Source organism: Rattus norvegicus, chromosome 2, assembly GCF_036323735.1.
Source record: "Rattus norvegicus strain BN/NHsdMcwi chromosome 2, GRCr8, whole genome shotgun sequence".
Classification (NCBI taxonomy): domain Eukaryota; kingdom Metazoa; phylum Chordata; class Mammalia; order Rodentia; family Muridae; genus Rattus; species Rattus norvegicus.
Window position 1 is genome coordinate 77,545,839 of NC_086020.1, and position 23,374 is coordinate 77,569,212.

Below are 23,374 nucleotides of genomic sequence, written 5' to 3' on the forward strand. Positions count from 1 at the left end.
AAGATTATAAAACTCTTCCCAACCTTCAAGACACAGCTCTTCTGATATAGCTGTCTGCTGAGAGGCTCAGCCAGAGCCTGACAAATACAGAGGTGAATGCTAGCAGCAAAACACTGAACTGAGAATAGGGTCCCCATTGGAGGAGTTAGAGAATGGATTGAAGGAGCTGAAGGGGTTTGCAACCCCATAAGAACAGCAATACCAACCAACCAGAGCTCCCAGGGACTAAACCACAACCTAAAGACATGGACAGACCCATGGCTCCAGCTGCATATATAGCAGAGGATGGCCTTGTTGGGCACCAATGAAAGAAGCCCTTGGTCCTGTCAAGGCTGGACTCTCCCCCCCCCCCCCACTCAGTGTACGGCAATGTCAGGGTGGGGAGGCAGGAAGGAGTGGGTGTTTGGGTTGGTGAACACTCTCATAGAAGGAGGGGAGGCGATAGGTGGTTTATGGACAGGAAACCTGGAAAAGGGGATAACATTTGAAATGTAAATAAAAATTACCCAATTATAAAAAAAGACACAGCTCTTGGTCGTCATTTCATTTCATTCGAAATATTCGCTCTTTTAAAGCATTAATAATCATTGTTCACACCATTGTTGGGTGTGAATCCTTAGACGTTTTTCCTGTTCATCTAGGGGATAAGTGACATGGATTCCACTGTTTGGGGGATTTTGTTTTTAAGGACAATAGGTAAGAGCACGTGAGGATCCTATGTCTTACCTGAATTCAATTGTACTCAGGAAAAACGCCTAAATTATCGAAAAGAAAGCCAAGAGTCCTTCCTACTTTTTAATTGTTTAACTTTATTACTGTCGCACCATTTATACAATTACATATAATTTCAATGCATCCATTGTACATTTTTTTATTTTTTGTTTTTTTTTTTTATTTTCCATTTTCCAATGGGTGGTGTGTTGGTGTCTGAGACACAGGTGGAAGAAACTGGAGCTGCAATGAAGGCAGACTTTTTTATTTTTCATTTCCACTGACCAATAAACAGAACTACAGGTGCACCCAACCACGGACATGCATTAACTCGTCATGAGAAATCTAGGTAGGCTAAGTATGATGAGAGAATGTTTGTCACTCCCAAAAATATCTGGAGAGGAAGAATGTAGGGTTGGCATTGAGATACAATGTGGACAAGCTAAGTGGGCTCCGTCTGAAAGTTGGCATTCATCCACAAACGTTAAAAAAATACCAAAATAAGAAAAGGCTGTAAATTAATAAGGAAACACAGAAAATACTGCTTTCATAAAGATCTGATTGCCTTGGCACTGGCCCTGTGGGCAGAATCAAACGCCTCCCTCCCCAGCTGCATCGCAGGAGAGACGCTGGGGTTTTTAAGGATGGAGCCTAGGGGACAGCGGTTCAGGTACAGATGATGTACTTTCAGACAATGATCTCTAAAATCCAGGACTGACTGGTCAAGTTGACTGAAGGTATATTAGATATTTCCCCACAAAAATACTATTTGGATTCTCCCCGCCCCCTCCCTCCCCTGATGGGACACATCCTCTTATTTTTTCTTTTCTTTTCTTTTTTATTTTTTTTAATCCCTTGGGCAATACATATCCTCACTTCCAATTTGAAACAAGTTAGTATAGGATAGAGAGACAGAGAGAGGACAGAGTGAGAGACAGAGAGAGCGTGAGACAGGTCGTTTGCGAGTGGCGTCGGTTCTGGCTAGGCTGTCCCGGTTACTCTTTGACGGCCACGCTTTGCTCGGAGCTGGCGACGGGTGCCTCGGCCTGGGGCTCGGCGGCAGGCGCGGCGGGCGCGGGGGCCTTGGCCGCGGAACTGGGCGCCTCGGAGGCCGCGGGCGTCTCCTTGGACGAGGGCGCGGGCTCCGCGCTGCTAGGTTTAGAGTCTGAAGCCGCCGGGGCCGCGTCGCTTTTCGCTTCGGGGCCGGCGGCGGGAGCCTCAGTCTTTTTGGCCTCGCCCTCCTCCTGGGGCGCGCCGTCGGCCGCGCCCGTGCTCTCCGCGCTCGCCTCGCCGGCCTTGGGGGCCTCGCCGCCCGCAGCGGGCCCGGGCGCGGCCGCCTCCTGCTCGGGCGCCGGCGCGGGCTCGGGCTGCTCCTCCGCGGCGCCCTCGCTCTTCTCGGGCTCGGCCTTGGGCGCCTCCTCCTTGGCCGCCGCCTTGTCGGCCTCCTTTTCCTCCGCCTTGGCCTCGCCGTCCGCCGCGTCCTTGGGCTTCTCCTCCGCGCTCTCCTTGACCTCGGTGGCGTCGGCGGCCGCCTGGGGTTCGCTCTCCTTCTGGGTCCCCTCCTCCTCGGTGCCCGCGCCTTCAGCCTTCTTGTCTTTGTCCTTGGCCTTCTCGTCGTTCACATTGTAGCCCTTCTTCTTCTTGCTCAGCTTGCCTCCCATCTTGGAGTTCTGCAAGGAAGCACAAGCGGAGACAAAGGAGAGTTAGGGTCAAAGATGGCAAACTGGAGGGAGGATTCCTGCAGAGCGAGGAGGACATCAAGGACCCCGGGCGACTGCACAGCGGGGTGCAGCCTGGACGGCGCAGGCAGTCTACATAATTAGAAGTAACACTTCGAAACAAAGAACAAATAAAGCTCCAGCTGCGAAGCCTGCAGGCCAAGCAAGAGGAAGAACAAGTAATGGTGATCAATGACCTGTCTGCAGCTGCCAATATTGAGGGCAGGTGGTTTGGTATTGGTTTCTTATTTGTCTACCTTCATGTATCTCAAGCATTCAGGCTTGAACACCGCAGCACAAAATGGCAGGGACAGCCATTTTAGGACCACAGTATAGCTGATTTTTAAAACAAACAAACAAACAAACAAAATCCCTGATGATTTATAAATTACTTTCTGGAGGAACTGTACAGCATACATCACAAATCTCTCATTCATTCTTTCTGGAAGCACGTTTTTATAGCGTCGGGTGCCAGTGAGAAATCACTGACATGTTGCTTCCTTCAGAAAATTTAATTGTTTTCTATTAATGTGAGATGGCAAAACTTTCAAAAGCTAACACATTCCACCGCCTCTCAGAGGAACAGGTGAGAAGAGAAACACTGGGCGGGTCTACAGGACAGAGTGGAAACTCCCGGTGAGCTCTCCTGGTTCTGCTCACTCTTGCACGGCCCTGAGCAGGCCTCTCCAAGCAGCTATTCCTCCTCCCCTCACTCTCACCTATTCAGATAAGAGGGGTAAAAAAAGCTTTTTCTTCACTACACCTCTTGTAATCATGATTCATGATAGTGAAATAACCCACACTGTTTGAAAGTCAGGTGTGGGAAAGAGTACTACTATTCTTCAGTCAAAATTCCTCTCACCATTCTATGCTAATTTCCCGTCTGGGTTACCTTTAAGAGTTGGAGGAGAAAAAAAAAAAAAAAGAAACAAACACAAAGATGACTAAAATACTCTTCCTACTCTCAAGAAAGGTCTTTATTATGTCATCTAAGGATTGCTGTTCCACTCTTAAACGGGAAGAAGAAATGGCTTGGAATCCTAACCCACTTCAGACAACTAGTCTTTTTGGTAGGACGAAATACATGTGATGAAACCGCAATCAAAAACATTTTTACCACGAAGCAATAAATGAAAACATAAACTGACTAATAAGGCAAACTGTAATTTATAACACCTTCATCAAATTCTTAAGACACTTCATCAGTGGCTGATAATCACACACAACTTACAGCTCCGATTCTCCAGTTAAGTTCTGATGCATTGGGTGGAACTGGGAAATAGAAAACCTGACAGGTTACCTTTGGATCCTTCTCCCAGCTATATAACAGAAACCCATACACCAACCTAGAAATTACCGCCTATGAAGGGAAGGGTAAATGTAGTCTCGCTGTGAACAAAAGAGTGGAGTGCTGGGTTCTGACACCCACGGTATGAAATCCTATATAGCAATCCCCAGAGATTTAAAGTCCTGTTGGTTTACAAACCTAAAGTCTAAGTTACTAAAATTGGTTTCCTGAAGCACAATTAAAGCCACATTCTACTCTTTGTTTTAAGCCCCGCTGTGATTCTTTTCTTGGTAGAAATCGAACAGAAGAAATCAAGTTGTAAGAGAATGTGTCTCAATAATGACAATTTAAAAAAATAAAACACAGACACCCCCTGCTTCAGCTGATTTACCTGTGTGATATACAGCAGAGTTCTGGGAGGGGGTTTATGAAATGCACTAGACTACCAGGAAAGCAGTTATCTGGTTATTTCCCACGATAATAAGAGTGAACCCAGCACCCAGAGGGGTAAATTAAAATTACAAATTAAAATCTAAGGTGTCAGGAACAGTCCTAATCCTACACAGTTTACAGAAATTATTGAACCTTCTCCAGAGCATCGTACAATGGCGTGCCAGTAGCCACCTCCTTTTACTCAGAGGAAAACTAACTAGCTGAGCTCATGAGCTGTCCAATAAAACAAAGGCCGACGCCCAAAAGAATGTGTTAGTACAAGAAACTCCACCTAGCAGAGGAAGGGAGAACTCTACACAGTAAGACGTTGGTCTGGCAATGGAGCTTCAAGCCCAGGAATGTTACCTTCCTGGATTTTGACGCAGGACTTCCTGGAATGGCCTGGAGCTGAGGACTGGAGAGGATACAGACTACAGAAAAAAACTTTGTAGCTACTCTTCTCTTTCTATTGGCTAGTGAAGTGCTTTTATCAGATCCTCAAGAAATGAGAGCCCCCAAGGAACATGGGAATGGAGTTGAATGAGTCCTCTCTTCCATAACATCTGTTTTGGAAGGAAATTATTTAATATAGAAAGTTGGAACAAGTGACGTTTGTTGCTGTTGTTGTTTTAAGATACAGGGCTAGAGAGATGGCTTGACACCTTAGAGGTGCTTACTGCTTGTAGGGACTGCAATTGGACCTACAACCCAGTTCCCGAAATTCTAGCACTGGGAAGATAAGGATTGGGAGTGCCTTGAGCAAGATAGCTAGGCTAGCCTTATCAATCAGCTCTGGGGGGGCATTGAGAGAACCTTCCTGGAAGAATACAGTGGAGAGTAACCCAGGAAGACTCAGGACATTTACCTTGTGCCGCCATACAAATGAGCAAACATCCGTGCACACATTTGCGAACGTGCCATACATCTACACACATGGGGAAGGTGGGGTGAGGGAAAAAACAGGTATCTCTAGTCAAAAGGTAATCTGTCTTGGAAGTCACTTAAGCCTAATCAGAAGTAGCACTCACAGGGCTAAGCTTGCCTGTGCGTTTCCTCACACATAGGATGTCTGCTAGCAATGAGTGGGACCAGGAAAAGCATGGGCAGATACTGAACGCATGGACTGGAGCTCTGTGTGCTCATAAGGTCAAACAGTAGAGTTCACCTCTATTATTACCTCTGTTACCTCTGTTCAGGAGGCTTTTGAGACCTGTCATTCCCAATTAGTACTCTTTCTCTGCCTCCTGTTTTGGTTGAAAATGTCTGCCTACAGCCATGTTCCCTGCCATGATGGCCATTTACTCTAACCCTCTGGGAGTACAAGCCCCAAATGAAATGTTTTCTTTTATAAGCTGTCTTGGTCATATTGTATTATCACAGCACTAGAAAGGAACTAGACTACAGCCTTGGCAATTAATCCTCAGCCCTGTCTCTTGGGTCACTGGGCCTGGAAGTTGTCAATTTGGCTAGACTGGTGACGGAGTCCCAGGAGCCTCCTCTCTCCCCAGTACTGGAATTACAAACATACCACCATGCCTGGCCTTTACCTGGCTTCTGAGATGGAGTTCAGGTCTAAGTAACTGACCTAGTCATCTTCCCAGCCCCCTGTGTGACACGTCTAACACCATGTTTCTTGAACACCATCATGCCCAAAAGAAGGTACATAAACATCCTCCCAGCCAGATAGCTCAGGGACAGTGAGTTCATTTTCCCTAAAAGCTACTGGAAAATGTAATAAATATTCTAAAAATTATGCTTCAGTTCCTTCTCTAAATCAGGTACGAGGACTCTTGGAGTGGCAGGTATATCTTATAGGAAAAAAATATTTACAGCTAGTTTTAATTTCATAAGGAGAAATGTGGTCATTTGTCTTGTCACTACAGCAAACCTTAATGATAAGTTGGTTCTTGATCCTGAGAATTTCAATAGGGAAATTTTATAGCTACAAAAGAAAATGAATATTTGCATAAATATTTATCTTTTATGTTTACTCAAAGCGTTGGGAGATCAAAGGTGACAAATAGTTCAGAGCTTGTAATGAAGGCACTCTCATAGAGACAGTCTGAAATGTTTTTGTAAGCCTCTTTTGCTTTCTCTCCAGGAAGCTTGTCAGAAACCAGGAATATATATATTCCTTAGCTGTCCGAATTACATAAGTTGTGCTTATTTTGTGTACAGTCCTCAGGACGCAGCAGGTCCCAATCAGCTCTGCACCATTATCACAGAAGCCCAGAAAGCCACCCTGGGTCTCACAAACTACAGTATGATTTTGGTGCTGACATAATCCCCCTCATCCAGAACAAAGCTCAGCTCATATTTTCAATCTCAGAGTAAGCCAGTCTATCAGTATAGCCAATTAAATTAAATTTTACTTTTCCCACCTAGGAAAATAAAGGTAGAAAGGCCGATCTCAAAGAACATTTAAGGGAAAACATTAATTAGCTATAAACTTTTTCTTTAAGACTTGTGGCATTCAGTATGAAGTTGGCTAAAAGTTGACTGAATTGTTGAGAAATAATTACGAATCTAAGCAGAGCATCTCTCTTCTGGGTCTCAAACTCCCTGACCAGTAAAGGGATGATACTAAAAGTTTGCTCAGTCTTAGCATGGGAGGGGGCACATGAATGCTTATTGCACTATAGAAAATGCTATTGGGAATGAAAGTATAACATTAGTGCCCGTGATCACTAATCTAAGACCATCTTTCCCCCTTAAAAACTAGATTGACATCCACCTGGGTTATTATTGTGACGAAATGTCTCTGGCATGGGATCAATATTTCTGATGTTTGTTAAAAACTAGAAATAAGGAAATAGTCATTATAGACTATCAAAAAAAGTTAAAAACTTTATGAAACCCTGTCTAAATCTTTGCCAAGGAATAGAATGGTTTAGGGATCTCAACTACATTTCAAGGATATTTTAGCACAGTGCGTCAGCTTATGAGTCAGAATGGGACTTTGCTGAACACATCATAGATGAAGTCATAACTGTCAGAAAACGCAGGTTTCAACAGCTTCCCTGGCACAGAACTATCAACAGTGAGCACTCCAGTTATTTATAAGAGACAGCTGTGTCTGCTTGCACTGCTTGTGACTGTCCTCTACCACCATCCATGGTCCTGCCCAGCAGGATTCACCTCCTGCCAAGGGAAGGGACCTGCCACGGCATGTGTCCCTTCCGTTACATGCTGGCCATAGCCTTTGAAAACCAGCTTAAGTAGAAGGGTGGCTAATAAAATCCCACAAATTAACATGTTATTTCACTTAATTATGTGGAAATGTTAAGAAAAGGTGAGTAGGAAGAGGTTTGGGGTCCTAATTTCTGTAATATATGCACTTAATGAGCTCTCTCTCTCTCTGTCTCTCTGTCTCTGTCTCTCTCTCAAAAGAGGCAGTGACTGCTAACCTAATAGAAACAAAGAAATTTAAAACAAATTACAGAACCCACAGAGCTAAATTAAGAACAATTTTCTTTACCCACTCTACTTCCTATGAGAACCATATATATATATAGTATATATTATATATGGTCAGTTTTCAATAATCTAAGAGGAACAAAGAAATCCATTTCCTGAATATAAAATACACTTGTAAAGAAAAAATAATAAGTCGACTCTCGTGAATGTAGGAAATATCATTCTACAGCCACATCCTCCACCATCTCTTCCAGAACTGTCCATAGAGCAGACATTGTGTGCAGAGCCTCAGGAACACATGATCCATGCAAATAGAGCCCTTCTGTTCTCTCAAGCTGCTTCACAGAACGCTAACTCTGCAAGCTTCCCCACATATAGAAGCATATTGTATCGTCCAGCAACTTCCTCCCGGGAAACCGCCAGTGGTGAATAGAATCACCTGGGTAGCACAGCAGATACCCTTCCTTGGTGCATCTCACAGCTCTTCCGGTCCTAACCACAGACTCCAGGAACAAGCAACCTGGAGAACCAGGGGACAATCTCATATATAACCAGGGTGACCTTCCCCGGGGGCAGCAGCGTGCGGATGGTGCTTGATGGCATCCTAAATTCTATGCAGAGAATAGGAAAAAAAATCCCTCCAAAGAAACGAATGATAAGATAGTACAGCACAAATGTTTGCTGAGATCATTCTCTTTCCTTCCTTCCTTCCTTCCTTCCTTCCTTCCTTCCTTCCTTCCTTCCGTCCTTCCTTCCACAGGCCTAAGGCTTAACACACAAACATTATTCTCTCCAGTTGATACCTCTGACCTTGGAAGAAACTATCTTCTGTTTTGATTTTAACTGAGCTCAGAAGCCTGGGGAATTATTTTCTAAGGGAAAAATATTCAGTTCATTTCTAAATACCCATGGCCTCTCTAATAGACTCAAGAATTATGGAATTATCTAAGAAATGCTTATCCACTGATTTTCTTTTTAATGAAAAGATACTATTTTTATATTTACTAAAGTAGAAAAGTCACATCAAAGGACACATTACAATTTGACCAAGTCAGAAAAGAGCAACACTTTAGGACTGAGAAGGCAACTCAAGTGGTAGAGACTAAGTTTATTGTAGGACCCACAGTGTTGGGTGGTACATGCTGACAATCCCAGCACTCAGAGTTTAGAATCAGGCATGTTCACAGCCTGGGATGGAGAAGACCTTACTTAAGACAAAAATGCTTATTAAAAAGGTTTTAAAAGACAACATTTTGTGAGATTTTGTTGGGAATGTAAAGGCTAACGATCTTGAAGAGCAGTTGTGACTTTTAAAGCAACTGGCCTTGCTTTGAGAATAGCAAAGTCATGGTGACCTGAAGCATGGTTAGGCCACAGATCCTTTACTCTCATAAGAAAGTCAACAGCGGAGAAAGCCATCGGGAGAGCAGAGTGGGAAAGAGCTGCTCGTTTTGGGAGAAGCCAAGTCTCTAACCCTCCTGATACTATCTTTGGAGGATGCTCTGCTCCACACCCAGTCCACTCTCATATTTTTATCTTACAGACACTAACGTCACAGTCTTATCCTAAAGACATTTTCAGAAGAACCAGAGGAAAAGCATGCAGCAGCTCGCTCTCTCTCTCTCTCTCTCTCTCTCTCTCTCTCTCTCACACACACACACACACACACACACGCACACACCACAAATATAAGAGTTTCACAGCTTTACAAACAAAAGACATACATACATACATACATACATACATACATACATACATATATACATACATACATACAATCATATAACAAGCGAGTCGTCATAGTCCCACATCCTATGATGGTGTCTGATCCACGTGTAGGCCACCATGGAACTTGTTCATGTGGTTTCCTGATAAAATGTGAGTTTCGTGGAGCTGTTGTGTCCATGTTGTTTCTCTGTTCTTTGAAGGAAAACACGTTTAGTGGTGTGCCTGAGGGTCAATGGAGAATGGGAGAACTCTGGATTAAATCAAGCAGTGAGGAGGAGAAATGGGAGCTGTGTTGATTTTGACAAGCCTTCAGCCCTTTGAGAAAGATCTAAACAATGCTACTGGATGAAGCTTCCTCGAAGGCCCTTAGACTGACTTGAGACATCCCAATGGACCTCAGCTTGGCAGTGTGCAAACCGACGGCACTTACATGTAGATGTCTTCAGAAGTTTGGATGCTTGACATGTGGGTGAGCACGATTTGCAATCACCCCATGTTCACTTTAGCAGAGTTTCCTCGGTCCTATTTCCACAGCGCCAGGCTACCCAGTTATTTGAGTAACTGAAGAACAGAATTCCCAGTAGGAGCACAGCTCCTCTTCAGAAAATGCCCGAGTGCACGAGGAGGCAAATTCAGGGCATTAACTAACATTTGCCACAATGTACCCAACTCTTTCTCACCAGCATGCTTTATATTAATACTACTCCATTGGTGAATACAGCTTTGTGACTTAATAAAGCTTGTTGACATCCATTAGTCACCATACATTAACAGCACGAAGACAAGAAAATGGCTTCAAACTCCTGTGTGTGATCCACAGACTAGTATGTATGCCTATTACTTCACGGGCTATCTCTATTTGTGTCTTTGCACTAATAACATCTAAGCACTTCTTACATAACAAGCTGCCAAATACTGCAAAGCTCCTATTTTGAAAATGCAAATTTGGATTAGTTAGCCACTTTATCTCGAATCAGCAGAATAGAGTTCTTAAGTTTGGTAGCAAACATTTTTAGGCAGACGACTCCATATCTGCAGTAAAACCCAATGAGAATATCCAACAGCCTGTTCAGAGAGACTAGAGTGTTATTTCTGGATTGATTTCAACTTTATCTTGTGGCACATACAAGAAGTAATCTTCTGATTGTGTTTCTATTTTATAATCAGAAGAAAATATGTCTGCCATGGGAGGATGCTAGGCACCAACCCTTTCTTGATGAAGTTCCGTACATGGCTATGGTATGATAACTACATCCTTGGACAAGAAATTGTCAGCCCTGTTAACTCAGAGCTGCAAAGCTAAGCAGTTTTAGATACCAGAAAACCAACTACTGGCATTTTTGAAAGCAATATAAAGTTACAATTAGCCCATGAATTACATCCACTGACACATTTATCACTGGACAAGTTGGACTTATAACCACTCAGAATAGAAGAATCTAAGCTATTTGTCAAAGCTGGTTGGGACTGGGTGTGGTAGTATATGCACATCTATAATTCCTACACTGGAGCAGCTGAGGCAGGAAGATTGAAAGTTCAAGAACAATCTAGGCTACACAATAAGGATTTCTCTTACAAACCACACACACACCCACACCCACACCCACACCCACACCCACACACACACACACACACACACACACACACACACACACACACACGCTGAAACATGCTGAGAGGGAGTTTCCCCTTACCTTAAAGAAAATAGTTAACAGAGAAGAAAGAAGCAAAGGGAGTTTTTAATTAGTATAAATAGAAGAAAGTGTCTAAAATAGTTTGTCAGGCCTACTAATTTCTATTTGGAATAAATGATTGGTTCCTTTACTCTAAATGGTCAAAATTTTTATTCTAGAAGAAGGGAACGAGGTAAAGACAATGCAGCCTCTGTATCTGGGGGACTCTTAGTATAGTACCTGTTCCAGCACAGTGATTTCAGGTTTCTTCAATGCCTGGTGATAATCTCCATTATTAAACTTACTGCTTGTCACTGTCTGGTTCAGTCAAAGCTTTTATTCAGCGATTCTAACATCACTACTCTTGAAGGATGGCAATGTTCTCCATGGAGAGAGAACGGCATTAAGAGTTGTCAACCCAGCTTAAATTCCCAAGGCAAACCTTTAAAATATCATGAGTAAAAATTGAGAGAAAGCATTTTTAAGACAATATTTTCCCTTGTCACAATAACATGGGCCTAGTATTATGAAAACATATTTGAAGGCATTATTGGGAAGGAAAGAAGGGAGGGAGGGACGGAGGGAGGGAGGGAGGGAGGGAGGGAGGGAGGGAGGGAGGGGGAAGGAGGAAAGAAAAGGATAAACGATGTACCTCCACATGCAAATGAACACACTCATGCTTCTATAACATATCTCTGGGGGGAGGGGCACACAGCATGCAGAGGGCAGAAGAACCTAATGAAATTTATGATCAAAATTCATTCTAGAAATATATATATTGATCAGAGTGAGGAAGGGACTTTGTTTGAAGTCTATGAGTGCAAAACCTGATAGACAGTAAACAGAAGGGAGTGAATACAATATGGGGTGGGGGGCGACATATATAAAAAAAACCCTAAGTGTGAAAAATGAGATGACAGTTGAGGTCAGAGGAGTGAGGAAAGTTTATTGATTAAGTAGAAACATCAAAATTAATTACATGTGTGACTTATTCTCCCTAAGATAATTCCAATGGTTGATCTCTGTGTACTTCGACAAATTAACTGTCCTACAAGGAAGAACTTATTACAAATCCCACTTCCAATGAGAAAATTGAGGATGATAGGAGGTAAATAACTCACCCTCAGCCAACAAACAACTAAAGTTTGTGAAGCTGAGACTTGGCTCACCAACCAAAGGAAAAGCACCCTGGAAGGACAGTGTGGTTCCTTCAGCATAGAGCGAATGAAGTAGCCTTGAAGGATAAAAAAGCTTTCAACTGGGAAACCGCGGAAAAAATGCAAAGTGTTAGCATCCCTGGCAACAAACAGGAAGTGCTCCTTAAAAGCTATCAGAATGTCCTTTAACACTCATGAAATAGCTAAAGACAGTCTTTTCCAAGGAATGAGAAACTATGGACCAGAAAAATACAAGTTGCCTCATGAAAAAAAAGTATCTAGGTTGCCACAGAATAGTCAACTGTGTCAACAGTTAGAAAAATAAAAGGCATAGATAGATAACTCAAGTATCAAGAAGAGAGTTTTAGGAAGTATCTCTGTGAAGTCATAAGGTACTTTAAGAAAGACAAGGACAGATTATACAAGTTGACCAAGTCAGGGATCTGTGGACTGCTGCCCCCTCCATGACCTTGCTATGGGGGCGGCAGGGGTGTGTGTGTGTTTGAGAGGATGGGGTGGGATGGATGCCTCTTGGGAAGGCCCAAATAATATCTGAGGGGCTTGTAAGGACCTCACCTCAGTCACACCAAGAGTCTGGACAGAGTGACTCCAGGAATCCAGAGCATTGGCAAGGCCAATTTCTTTATTGCAACAGATATTTGGAAGGAATGAAATGAATGTGCATGGGATGTGGGATGAGGCAAAGAACAAAGAAACTAGAACAGAAAGACGAAGAGGTCTTCACGGAGGAAGGTTCTAGAAGATTCAAGATGTACGTCAAAACTATGCTTGTTAAAGACAGACTTGCTACTCAGAAGAGGAAGAGAAGTGTATCCAGATGAATGTGGTGAAATATGAACTATTCCAAGCAAAATGATTCTTCATAAGGTCTCTGAATAGTATTGTTGACTGACAAGTCAACGCACACATACACACACGGGGGGCAGGGGGAGGGAGAGGCATGCATGCAGAGGGACCTGGGGGAATTAGCATGATTAAAATTCATTCTAGAAACATACAATCCTCAGAGTGGGGGAGGAGGTTTATTTGAAGCAGGTGAGTCTAAAGCATGATGGACAGTAAGCAGTAAGCCTTCAGAGTTTTAGGTTTTCATTTAGCCAGTTGTCTATCCTCTTTGGCTCCTTCACATTCCACACAGAATTGATTAAGTACTGGGAGCAAAGGGGCAGGCATTTATTTCACTAGCTGAAAGTTTGCACGACTGATCTAGTGACCATTACACTTGAAGAGGTCTTATTGTGACACAGTGGGCCACATAGCAGTAAACAGACTCTTGGCATTCCCCCTGGTTTCATGGGCTTCTGAGACAGAGGCACTATGTAAGAATTCAAGTGTATATTCCCAACCAGTACCAAAAGGGCCTTGAGTCATTCGAACCCCCTTATTGTCCTAAGAATCTAGACAAACTTCATCAGTAGTCATTTGATTGCTCCGTTCTTTTATACTGTGGGGAAAGTTCTAGCCATCAAAAGGACCTGTGTGATGACCTAAAGCTTCCCTTCAATATTTATTCAAATATATCTGATGTCTGTAGAACAAAGGTTTTGCTTTGTGTTTGCTTTACGGGCGTTACTGTTCAATGGGAGCTTGATAAAGGCTATAAAGTCACTGTACACAGGAACATGAAACTCTGACCAGAAAATTCTAAGGTGGAAAAGAATCAATACAGCGACGTTTACAGACTAAACTCTGTAAATCCTCCTGTCACACAGCGGTAGAGAATTAAGTGTGCTAAGCTGGCTCCACTTGAGATTTCCATTCCAGTAAATGAAACATGACGAAGTCCCCTGGCAGCAAACTGTCACTGTGATCCACAGTACCATTAACAGTAAGAATACAGACAATCTACAAACCATAATGCCATGATTTTTCCACTTTCAGTAACTGCGTGCACAATAGACAGGTCAGTTTTCAAGCTCTACCTCCTCTAACTGATCCTACAAGGCTTTACCCATAAGAGACTGAGCTGATAATTGTGTTGTTGCTATGAACCTGACAGGTGAGGGTTCCCATCGAAGGTTGCCTGGCTGCTGACATTATGCAGAAACACCCCCACCCCATATATCCTGCCACAAGTGGCAAGCATTCTCAGAACTCGTGAATTATGCATTTTCATGCACCATGGATTTGCTTTTAGAGTCCATCATGGCCTCTCATTGTTATTTATTTGCACTTACCGGGTGGTCCTTTCAAAGGCACTGGCTGCAGAATCCTCACACAGGATTCTCCGCGAATCACCTGCGCCTTCCAGTCAATAGAGTAAGTGAACCGCAACCAACTACCTCAGGAAATGGAAGCTGCTGAGATCATTTCTAAGCCACATTTCCCTTCCAATGACTCAGGAAGGCAATACACGTCTTATTACCACAACTAATTTAGGACTCTCAAAGAGAACCCAAAATAAAGTATGGGGGAAAATAACTGATAGCAGCTGAGGTATTTTTGCTGTTTATTTGTGGACCAGACAGGGCGCGATGGGCTTCGAGCCATGACAGTTTCTCTTACTTGTAGCTGCCTGACAAAGAAAGGAGGTCCACTGAAACTAGGAATAGCTACAACTTATTTTCAGTCATTCCTAACCCCAAATATAAACAGATGAGTCACACATTTTATGACTGCCTAAACTTGCAATATGTTTTTATTTTAATGTATCCTTTTTTTTCCTCCAATCAACAAGTATAGTATGTCCAGCCTTAAAACCACTTTTAATTTTAATCGCTGCCACGAAGAACAAAACAACACAGAAAAACATTCTAGAATCCTTTACACCTATCCTTAGTTAACTAAACATAGGATGTGCTTTTCCTTGATGTCTTGCTTAACACAAAGAAATGCTCAATGAGCGTTTCCTAAGTTAATAAAGGAATGAAAAGGCCACTAGGCAAATAGTACATGGTAGATCTACAGCTAGGAAACTGATGCAAAGCCGAGTTCAGATGGCACAGTGTGACATCAGTGACATCATGGGGTTCTTCCTGACCTGGATATGCCACCCCAGGATTTCTCCCTCAGTGAGCTATTCTTCACATTTTCGCCTTCTTCAAGCCTGAGCCTCCACGCTACCCAATGAGACACCACTCAAGGAAGAAATGCCCCTGCATGCTGTGAGATTTCAACAGAAGTGACGATATTGCTTCTCACCCAGGAAACCCAGAGAGAGATCCTTTGGTTCCAAGCACAACACATATTTGACACCCAGTACCACTTTCTGAGTGGATGAATGGGGCTTGTTTCTAACCTGAATTCAATACAACTTAGAGCACCCCCTTCAACCTCTCTTGCTTTGCCAACCACTTCAACACAGTGTCCAACAGTGCTAAGACTGGCGTATACCACAATCATCGAAGAGCCTGGAAGAGCAAAGGGTGGTGGTGGCATCACAGAAACTTCTCAGGAGATTAACTGGATGGCCTAGACTGGCTCCTAAGAACCTATTCCTTCATCAGTATACCATATAGAAACCTAGGACATGGGCAAGGGTACACACTGAACAGTCCATTTGTGAGGTGTAAGAGGCCTAAGACTTTTGTGTCAACTCTACTTCGGAACCATGAAAAGAGAACTAGTAAGATTGCTGGGGGGCCATAAAGGAAATTAAAAGTAAATTCTGAAAAATAGAAAGCCAGGAAACCTAGCCTTGTCTAAGCTGGAAATGATGAGGTGACATGGAACATAGTGAGTGGTCTTGGTCCCAGTGAGACATCATCAGTTCACAGGACATATTTACTGCCTTTGAGTTCTTTCTGGCAAGCAGAGCCACACATTACTAATCCAAACCTTCTCCAGCAGCCAGCCCTCCCATCCCCCACTCACCTCTGCTGCTCTCTTGCCAACTCCTCAGTGAGTGCCAAAGAGGGAACAAGCAGCCTTTGCTGAGAAATGCTCCAACAATGGGGCAGAGAAACCCCTGCTTCAGAACTCAGGCAGGCTCCTGTCCACCCCCACCTCCGGCAACTTTGTCCTTAATTGAGGTGGAGAACGTGGAACAGGTGCTCTTTGGTTTTGAATGCCCTCTCATTGCATAAGGGAAGGCTTTGGTTGTTCAAGATTTGCAGCCTAGGCTATGAGACAACACCGCTCTCAGAGGCAACCACTTTATGTAATTAGAGTTCTTGTTTCAGAAAGCGGGTTTTTCTCTTTGGGTTCAAATAGAACCTTAATGGCTTGAACTCTGACCCAGTATACTTGGTAGAGAGAAAAAAAAGGCATGTGGGGTTTGACATCAGCAGGTCTCGATGAGGACCTGGGGCAGAGAAGTCAGCCTCTGCAAAGCCAAGCTTGCCGGAGGAAGAGAAGGGTCAGCAGGTCGTTTTTACAGTATCTGCAGGAAAGGGAATGAAATCAGCTCCTGAGGCACACAGTAGGTCTTACTGCATTTTTGTTTACATTCTCCTACCGGAAACAAAGTCTCTGCTGTACTTATATGTAACAGAGTCTACCTGAAATGCAGGTTACCCTGAAAACCTGGAAGAAAATAGCAATCAGACAATCACCGCATTCACTGTAGAGAATCTAGAGAACGTTGACTCAATTATAATAAAATAATCAGCTTCCTCAATGCTCCGATCCTAGGTCAGACACTGCAAAATGCACAGTCTACTGTATACACTAGGATTCTAGGAGCAGGTAATGTAAATAAATCTTACAATGATAAAAACAGACAGTGCACACCAGTAAAGGATGGATAAAACCCAGAACTCCAAATGGCTGAGTCCAGCACACTTAGGAAAATGCCCCCAGGGAACTAGCAAGAGCAGAGATTCCATTTAATGCACCCTCAGAAGACAGTGTGCTTTCCAAACGATCTCCATCTTTCTTACTTCAGGCTAGATTAGGAGGCCGTGGCAAAGAGCACGAAATAAACACTGTGTTCTCCCCTCCTCAGTCCACCTGCTGGAGGTTCAGTAGCAGTTTTCAAATTGAACTGCTTTTCCACAGAATGTTTTATCTTCCATCCAAGGGTATAAAGCACAATGTTTGAAAAGAACTACCAGAAATCTATCATCAACCTCACACAGAATCCAGGACAAATCTTAGGTATGGCCGTTTTGTTCTTACAGCTCTAGTGAAAGCAAGTGAAGAAACTGAGCTTAGAGGCCACATGTATGCCATGATGGTGTTCATTCAACCTCGGATCCTAAATGTCAACGTAACATGGACTTGCCACAGTCATGACACTAACTGTTCAGGTTGAATCAACTTCCCAGGGTTGGTTATTGTGATTACAGTATAAATGTCTAGAACTGCACCTCTTGGCTCTATACCTTGGTCTTCATAAAAATATGTAATAATAATACATGTGTCCAATGAGAATGCCTAGCATGCTCAAGTCCACCTACTGACTTGTTTCAGAAATGATACAAACTTCTTGGCTCTGTGCTACACACCTGTTACCCACAGGAAAACAAGATCAACTCTTGACTTCCCCCTAGACACTTACTGCCCATGTCACAGAAAAACTCTGCCTTTGGAAAGGGCCGAAGGGAACACAGCAAATGTCAGCCTGAGGGTTAAAGTGAGGTAAAAGCTGCTGAAGCAGTTTTAACAAATCAACTACAGTAGAAAATCGAAGTACTTACTAGAGTAGAAAGATGCATAGTGAAGGTTTCTTCATGCTCTCTTTAAAAATGTGAGACACGGACCAAGGTGTGAGCTGCTAAGAAATGGGGTCCAGCAGGGTAAGGTGGAAAGTATGCAGACACCAAGGTAGAAATAATCAATGTCTGATGCCAGCAACAGTGCATGTGCAGATTCATTTGATCAGGCATACATTTTTTTTCTTAGAGTTGGAAAAACGAGGCTCCTAGCCTAGGCACTCAACCATGTGCCCTACATGTGGCTAAGGCACACAACCAGGCTCGCACAGTTACAACTTCCTCTTCTTATTGTACTGCCATGGGCGGTGGGATACAAATTAAACTTCCTCATTGACAAACAGTCAACACAGAGAGCAGCCACAGATGACACCAGGACCAGCGATCTCATACACCTCTCAGATATTGAGGTAAGCGTAGATTCGAGCATGAAAGGAAGTACTAATCTATGACTCATACGCCTGTTTTAAGGGGGAAAACCCTAGCAAACCTCATGTAGAATTAAGTGGGTAGAATGTTTTACTGTGTCATTAACATGAGGCAAGAGGACCTGAAATAGATCTGGTTGAACTACATCCCTTAGAACAGAAGCCCCAATTCTTTGTGATCCAGAACCTGTACCTCACATCTCTATACACACAGGATCTTCTCTACAAAACGACTTAGCTTCTTCCCCTCAAAAACCCATGGATCAAAGACTCAAATATAGTTAAGTGTGGAATTTCTGTTTGACTTTGTTACATATGAATACAACAGAGACTCTTTGGGTTAAAAGGATCTAAACAAAAATTGATTGAAGATCTACTGTGTGTGCTCAAGAGCTCATGTCCTTCCCATTCCTGCAGACGATCTATCTTGAAGGTTCTCTTTAGATGTTTTGGAAATGGATGCAACAACATCGCTGCTTAGAATATATTATTACAAAAAGCAGGAGCGGGAAGACAAAATCTACATCTTCAATGAGCTGAAACAACCAAGAAGAAGCAAATGGTAAACTGAAACTACCCAAGATCATGCCTAAGCCGAGGCACATCCACAGAGATAGTGATCAGAACCAGAATGTTACTTCCCTTGGCGCCAACTGAATCGGGCCGTCCCATGTGGGAGATAGGTACTGAAATAACGATACCCAGTATTGATGGCACTAAAGATCTGCTCTCTTCATTTTGCAATCTCTAGTTCCATCAATTTTCCCACAATAACATAATTTGTTCTTTATGGCTGAATAACTCTCTCTCTCTCTCTCTCTCTCTCTCTCTCTCTCTCTCTCTCTGTGTGTGTGGATATGTGTGTGTGTGCATGTGTGTGTGTGTGTGTGTGTGCCCGTGCCCACTAATTTATGTCTGATTGCATAACTTGGAACAGTACTGTCAAAAACATGGAAGTGAAGTATCTTTGTGGTATGTTGTGTAGGAAGCATAAATCACATGATAATTAGTGATTATTATTATTGTCGTGTGTGTTATGTGTTGTGAATGCAGGTAGTGTGTGTGCACTCTGTCTTCAGAGGGTGCATTAAATAAAATCCTCCTCTTGCTTGTACCCTGGAGGTGTTTTCCTGAACCAAATCCAGCCATTTGGTGTTCTGGGTTCTATTTGTCCTTTACTGGTATGGGCTGTCTGTTTTCATTGTCCTAAGATGTATTGTGAGAGAACACCGTTCAGGAGTCAGTTTTCTCCTTCTCCCACTAGTCCAACAGGCCTGTGTGGTGAGCACTTTTAGCTCCTGGGCCGTATTTCCAATCCCGCTTTTCTCTGGAGCATCCATATCGATTTCCATAGTGGCCAGACTTCTTTACATTTTCGAGGTCTCTAGATGGTGAACAGGTGCTGCGACCACACACCCTCACCAGGGGTTATTGTTTGCTTTCTTGATCACACACCTTTTGACTGAAGGGAGAAGTTAAAGGTGGCCAACCCAGAAAGGCAAATGCCACATTCTCTCTCCTATGTGGAACATATATGATACATGTGAACTATTAGGATCAGGAATGGAAGAAGGTATTTTGGCTGAACAGGGCACAAGGTAACGCTGACTGACAATGACATTGGGACACTCTCACTTTCTCAGTTAATATCTGATCATTTCCAAAAGCTGTATAAAAAGAGAAAGCATTACTCTCTCCTTTTACCCATCAGATCGCATGATTGTTTTTTCACACAATCCTTATGTGTGCCTTAGGACTGGAACCCAGTGTGTCTTATATGAAGTTTCTAGTGGTCTGGGTCACAGAGCTCACACTTTGTGGTGGTATATACTTGGGACTTGCACTTTTATTTAAAAACAGCATGCAGAACTCACTATATACAAACAACTTGCTAATCAGCCTATAGCATTGTAGTTTTGCACACAGACTGACTCTAACGATGGCTTGGAAACTGCACCCCCCTCCCCGCCAAAAAAAAGAAAGAGAAAAAAAAAACTTATACACAAAAACAACCACCACAAAACCAGAATGATAGTCTTTGACAAAAACCATATCCCTTTCCTTAGAATTAGTGAGTAGGACGCCCCCCCCACAACATCCCCAGCCTCATCAGCTCTTCCCACCCACCCCCATCATTCTCCTCTCCAGGGGTCATCTCCAGCAGAACTCTGTTATGCTCTGTAGACAGAAGGAACACCAATGTCAGACAGAGGAGCCACAATCACCAGGCACTCACTTGTACACCAGTGCCCCACACTCTTGCAGTATATGCAGCCTTTAATGGTAAAGGTAACTTTAAAAAGAGAGAGAACATAAACTACAGTTGTTTTAACAGAAATTCGCTTTCTCAATTACATTAACTGCTAAAAGAGAATAGAGAAGCTGCTTACGGTTCTTTTAAAAACAAAACGTGCTCCTTTTTCACAACCAGCCCTCATTTCCATATAGGATATTAAACCACTAGCTTGTTCGTTTCTTTGAGAGAGGAAGAAAAAAAAATCCCCCTCAAGATTTGTTTAGCTCGAAATGCTAAATACTCTCAAGTACGGTGAAAGTAAAGATCCCCAATTAGAATCCATTGTTCAAGTGCCCGAATGCAAAATGTTTATAATGTTTTTTCTCAGGGAGCCAGATACATCTTTACATGGTACAAACACAAAGCACCATTATGTGATAATTAACTCTGAAGGATTCTTATGTCCCATAAATCCGCCCACTCGAGTTAGCCATCTTCTCCCTATTGGTGGATAAAGTCCACGTCACTTGCATAATACTGTGAGAAGTCAAACCTGCCCTCGACCATGTAAGCACACAGGCACTGGGGACATAGATATGCGATCAAAGCAAGTTGCCCTCCCTGTTTGGTAATCAACTGAATTTGAAGGGAAGTTTTGAAAGATATGGTTTATTTAGAAATGTCGGGAGGAATTTGGTTACTCAAATCTATCAGAAGCACGCAGGAGAAATCAAAATTGCAGAACCACAGGAGCGTCTAACTTCACAGTATAGCTGTTCTCACGCAGGATTCCCTTGTGAACGGTACCATTGTAAAGACCAAGAATTTTCAAAACCGTAGCTAAGTCCTCTGAATCCGGTAAACGAAGAACAATGGCTGATTTTCAGTTTTGTCAGGTGATTTTGCTTGTAAGATTAAAGCTGAAAATCCCAGAACTTAACCCCTTCTTCAAGAGCTGTAACCAGCAAATTGGGCTGTTTCTGCTCACCCGAAAACTCTGGAGTGACCTTTCACTAACACTGCCTGTTCGTTGCTCCTTTGCATCCCAAGAGCAGAGCTGAACAACTCTAATAGACACTGTGTAGCCAGAAGTCTAAAATAGTTCCCATCTGGCCCTTTACGTTGGCTAAGCCGGGAGTGGTGACAGCAGTGACGCATTAGTCATCCCAGCTCTCAGGAGGCTGAGACAGGAAGATCACAAGTTTGAGGCCAGCCTGGGCTACATATGCAGACCCTGGGTGGCAGGAAAGTAACAGAAGTGGAGAAGAAGTGTTTGCTGAATTGCATCTCAATCTTAGGTGAATGTACTCTACCCAGTGACCAGATGGGGATCTTTGATTCATGTGTAATGGAGGCTGTAAAAATAAATCAGATATTTGCTCGCTTTCAACAGGATTATCACTGAGAAAGAATGGCACATGGGAATGCATGCAGACTGGGAAAAGAGAGAGTTGTGGGTGCTGTTTGTGGGGGAGGGTTGGTGGCTTTGTTGTTTGTTTAATTGATTGTAACCCAGACTTTGTGACAACAAAGAGACAGAGACTGTAATAGAAGCAAGCACAACTCTTAGAAGTCAAACACTCAGTGCTGGCCATAGGGGACGGTAATGCCTTTATCTGAGGGGTTATTTATAATATTTGAGGTGAGAGATTTAAATGTTCCCCCCTGAACAGAGGACATAGTCATGCGTGGTCATATCGTGCCTGGCCCTCTCCAGTGAGTTATGATGCTTATCTCTGTGATGGTTCCATGATGTCAAAGAATCACTCAATGAAAAAAGGAAGAGGAAAGATATGTCCTCCTCTTCTTTCCATGAGTTTCTCCCAGATGCTTCTTCTCCATTATTAGGCCTAGCCTGGGCTCTTCTCCATCATTAGGCCTAGCCTGGGCTCTTCTCCATCATTAGGCCTAGCCTGGGCTCTCCTCTATCATGAGGCCTAGCCTGGGCTCTCCTCCATCATTAGGCCTAGCCTGGGCTCTTCTCCATTATTAAGCCTAACCTGGGCTCTTCTCCATCATTATGCCTAGCCTGGGCTCTTCTCCATCATTATGCCTAGCCTGGGCTCTTCTCCATCATTATGCCTAGCCTGGGCTCTTCTCCATCATTATGCCTAGCCTGGGCTCTTCTCCATCATTATGCCTAGGTTGGGCTCTTCTCCTTCATTAGGCCTAGCCTGGGCTCTCCTCTATCATTAGGCCTAGCCTGGGCTCTCCTCCATCATTAGGCCTAGCCTGGGCTCTTCTCCATTATTAAGCCTAACCTGGGCTCTTCTCCATCATTAAGCCTAACCTGGGCTCTTCTCCATCATTAGGCCTAGTCTAGGCTCTTCTCTCTTATCCATGGCTGCTTCCAAATGTTCCTGGGAGCATCACCTTGGGCCCAGCTAACATCTTGATCTTATTAAGACATCAGACCACTTCGTTTCCAGATCCTCTGGGATGCTATGACTTCCAGACCACCAACAGCACAGGATTCACATTCAAGCTCAACTGTAAACCGATTGGATAGCTCTCAAAACCGGCTAACACGGAGTTTCCCCAGGTTAGCCAAAGGCTACCTTTCTCATTTGTTTGAACCTATTCTTTCTCTCATATTCAAATCGAAGAGATGAGAGCAATCAAGTGCTCAGCCACCAGGCAGAGGTGTTGGGGTTTTAGCATCAGCACCACTAGCCTTGGACGCAATCGCGTGTGCACTCCTTTCATTTAGACTCTTGGTGCAACTCCACCACAAGATGACAAGGAAACATGCTGGGCATGGTGGGACACACCTGCCATCCCAGCAGTCGGGAGGTGGAGGCAGGAAGAGCAGGACTTCATGTTTAACACAGAGAATTCAGGAGAGCTAGTCTTCTGAGACCAAAAGGAAAGAGAAACAGAAGAAAGACAAAGGGAAGCATGCATCCATATGTTGCCAGTCTCTCTGCACATTGTGTATTAACTCCAATGAATCACTTCCACAACCCCTTCC

At 43.5% G+C, this 23,374-nt stretch overlaps 1 protein-coding gene across 2 annotated transcripts in view; it reads right to left on the reverse strand.

The window, feature by feature from the left end:
- Window positions 1–789: 789 nt before the first annotated feature.
- Basp1 (brain abundant, membrane attached signal protein 1) overlaps window positions 790–23,374 on the reverse strand; it is a 47,670-nt gene continuing 25,085 nt past the window's right edge. The window contains exons 1-2 of one of the 2 annotated variants that reach the window (XM_039103039.1): window positions 14,323–14,390; window positions 790–2,381 (exon numbers count right to left, since the gene is read on the reverse strand). In XM_039103039.1, the coding sequence (XP_038958967.1) occupies window positions 1,707–2,372 (666 nt within the window). In that variant the 5' untranslated portion in view covers window positions 2,373–2,381; window positions 14,323–14,390 and the 3' untranslated portion in view covers window positions 790–1,706. Of the gene's footprint in view, window positions 2,382–14,322; window positions 14,391–23,374 lie in introns of those variants that run through there. The other variant, NM_022300.2, reaches the window with a different exon arrangement.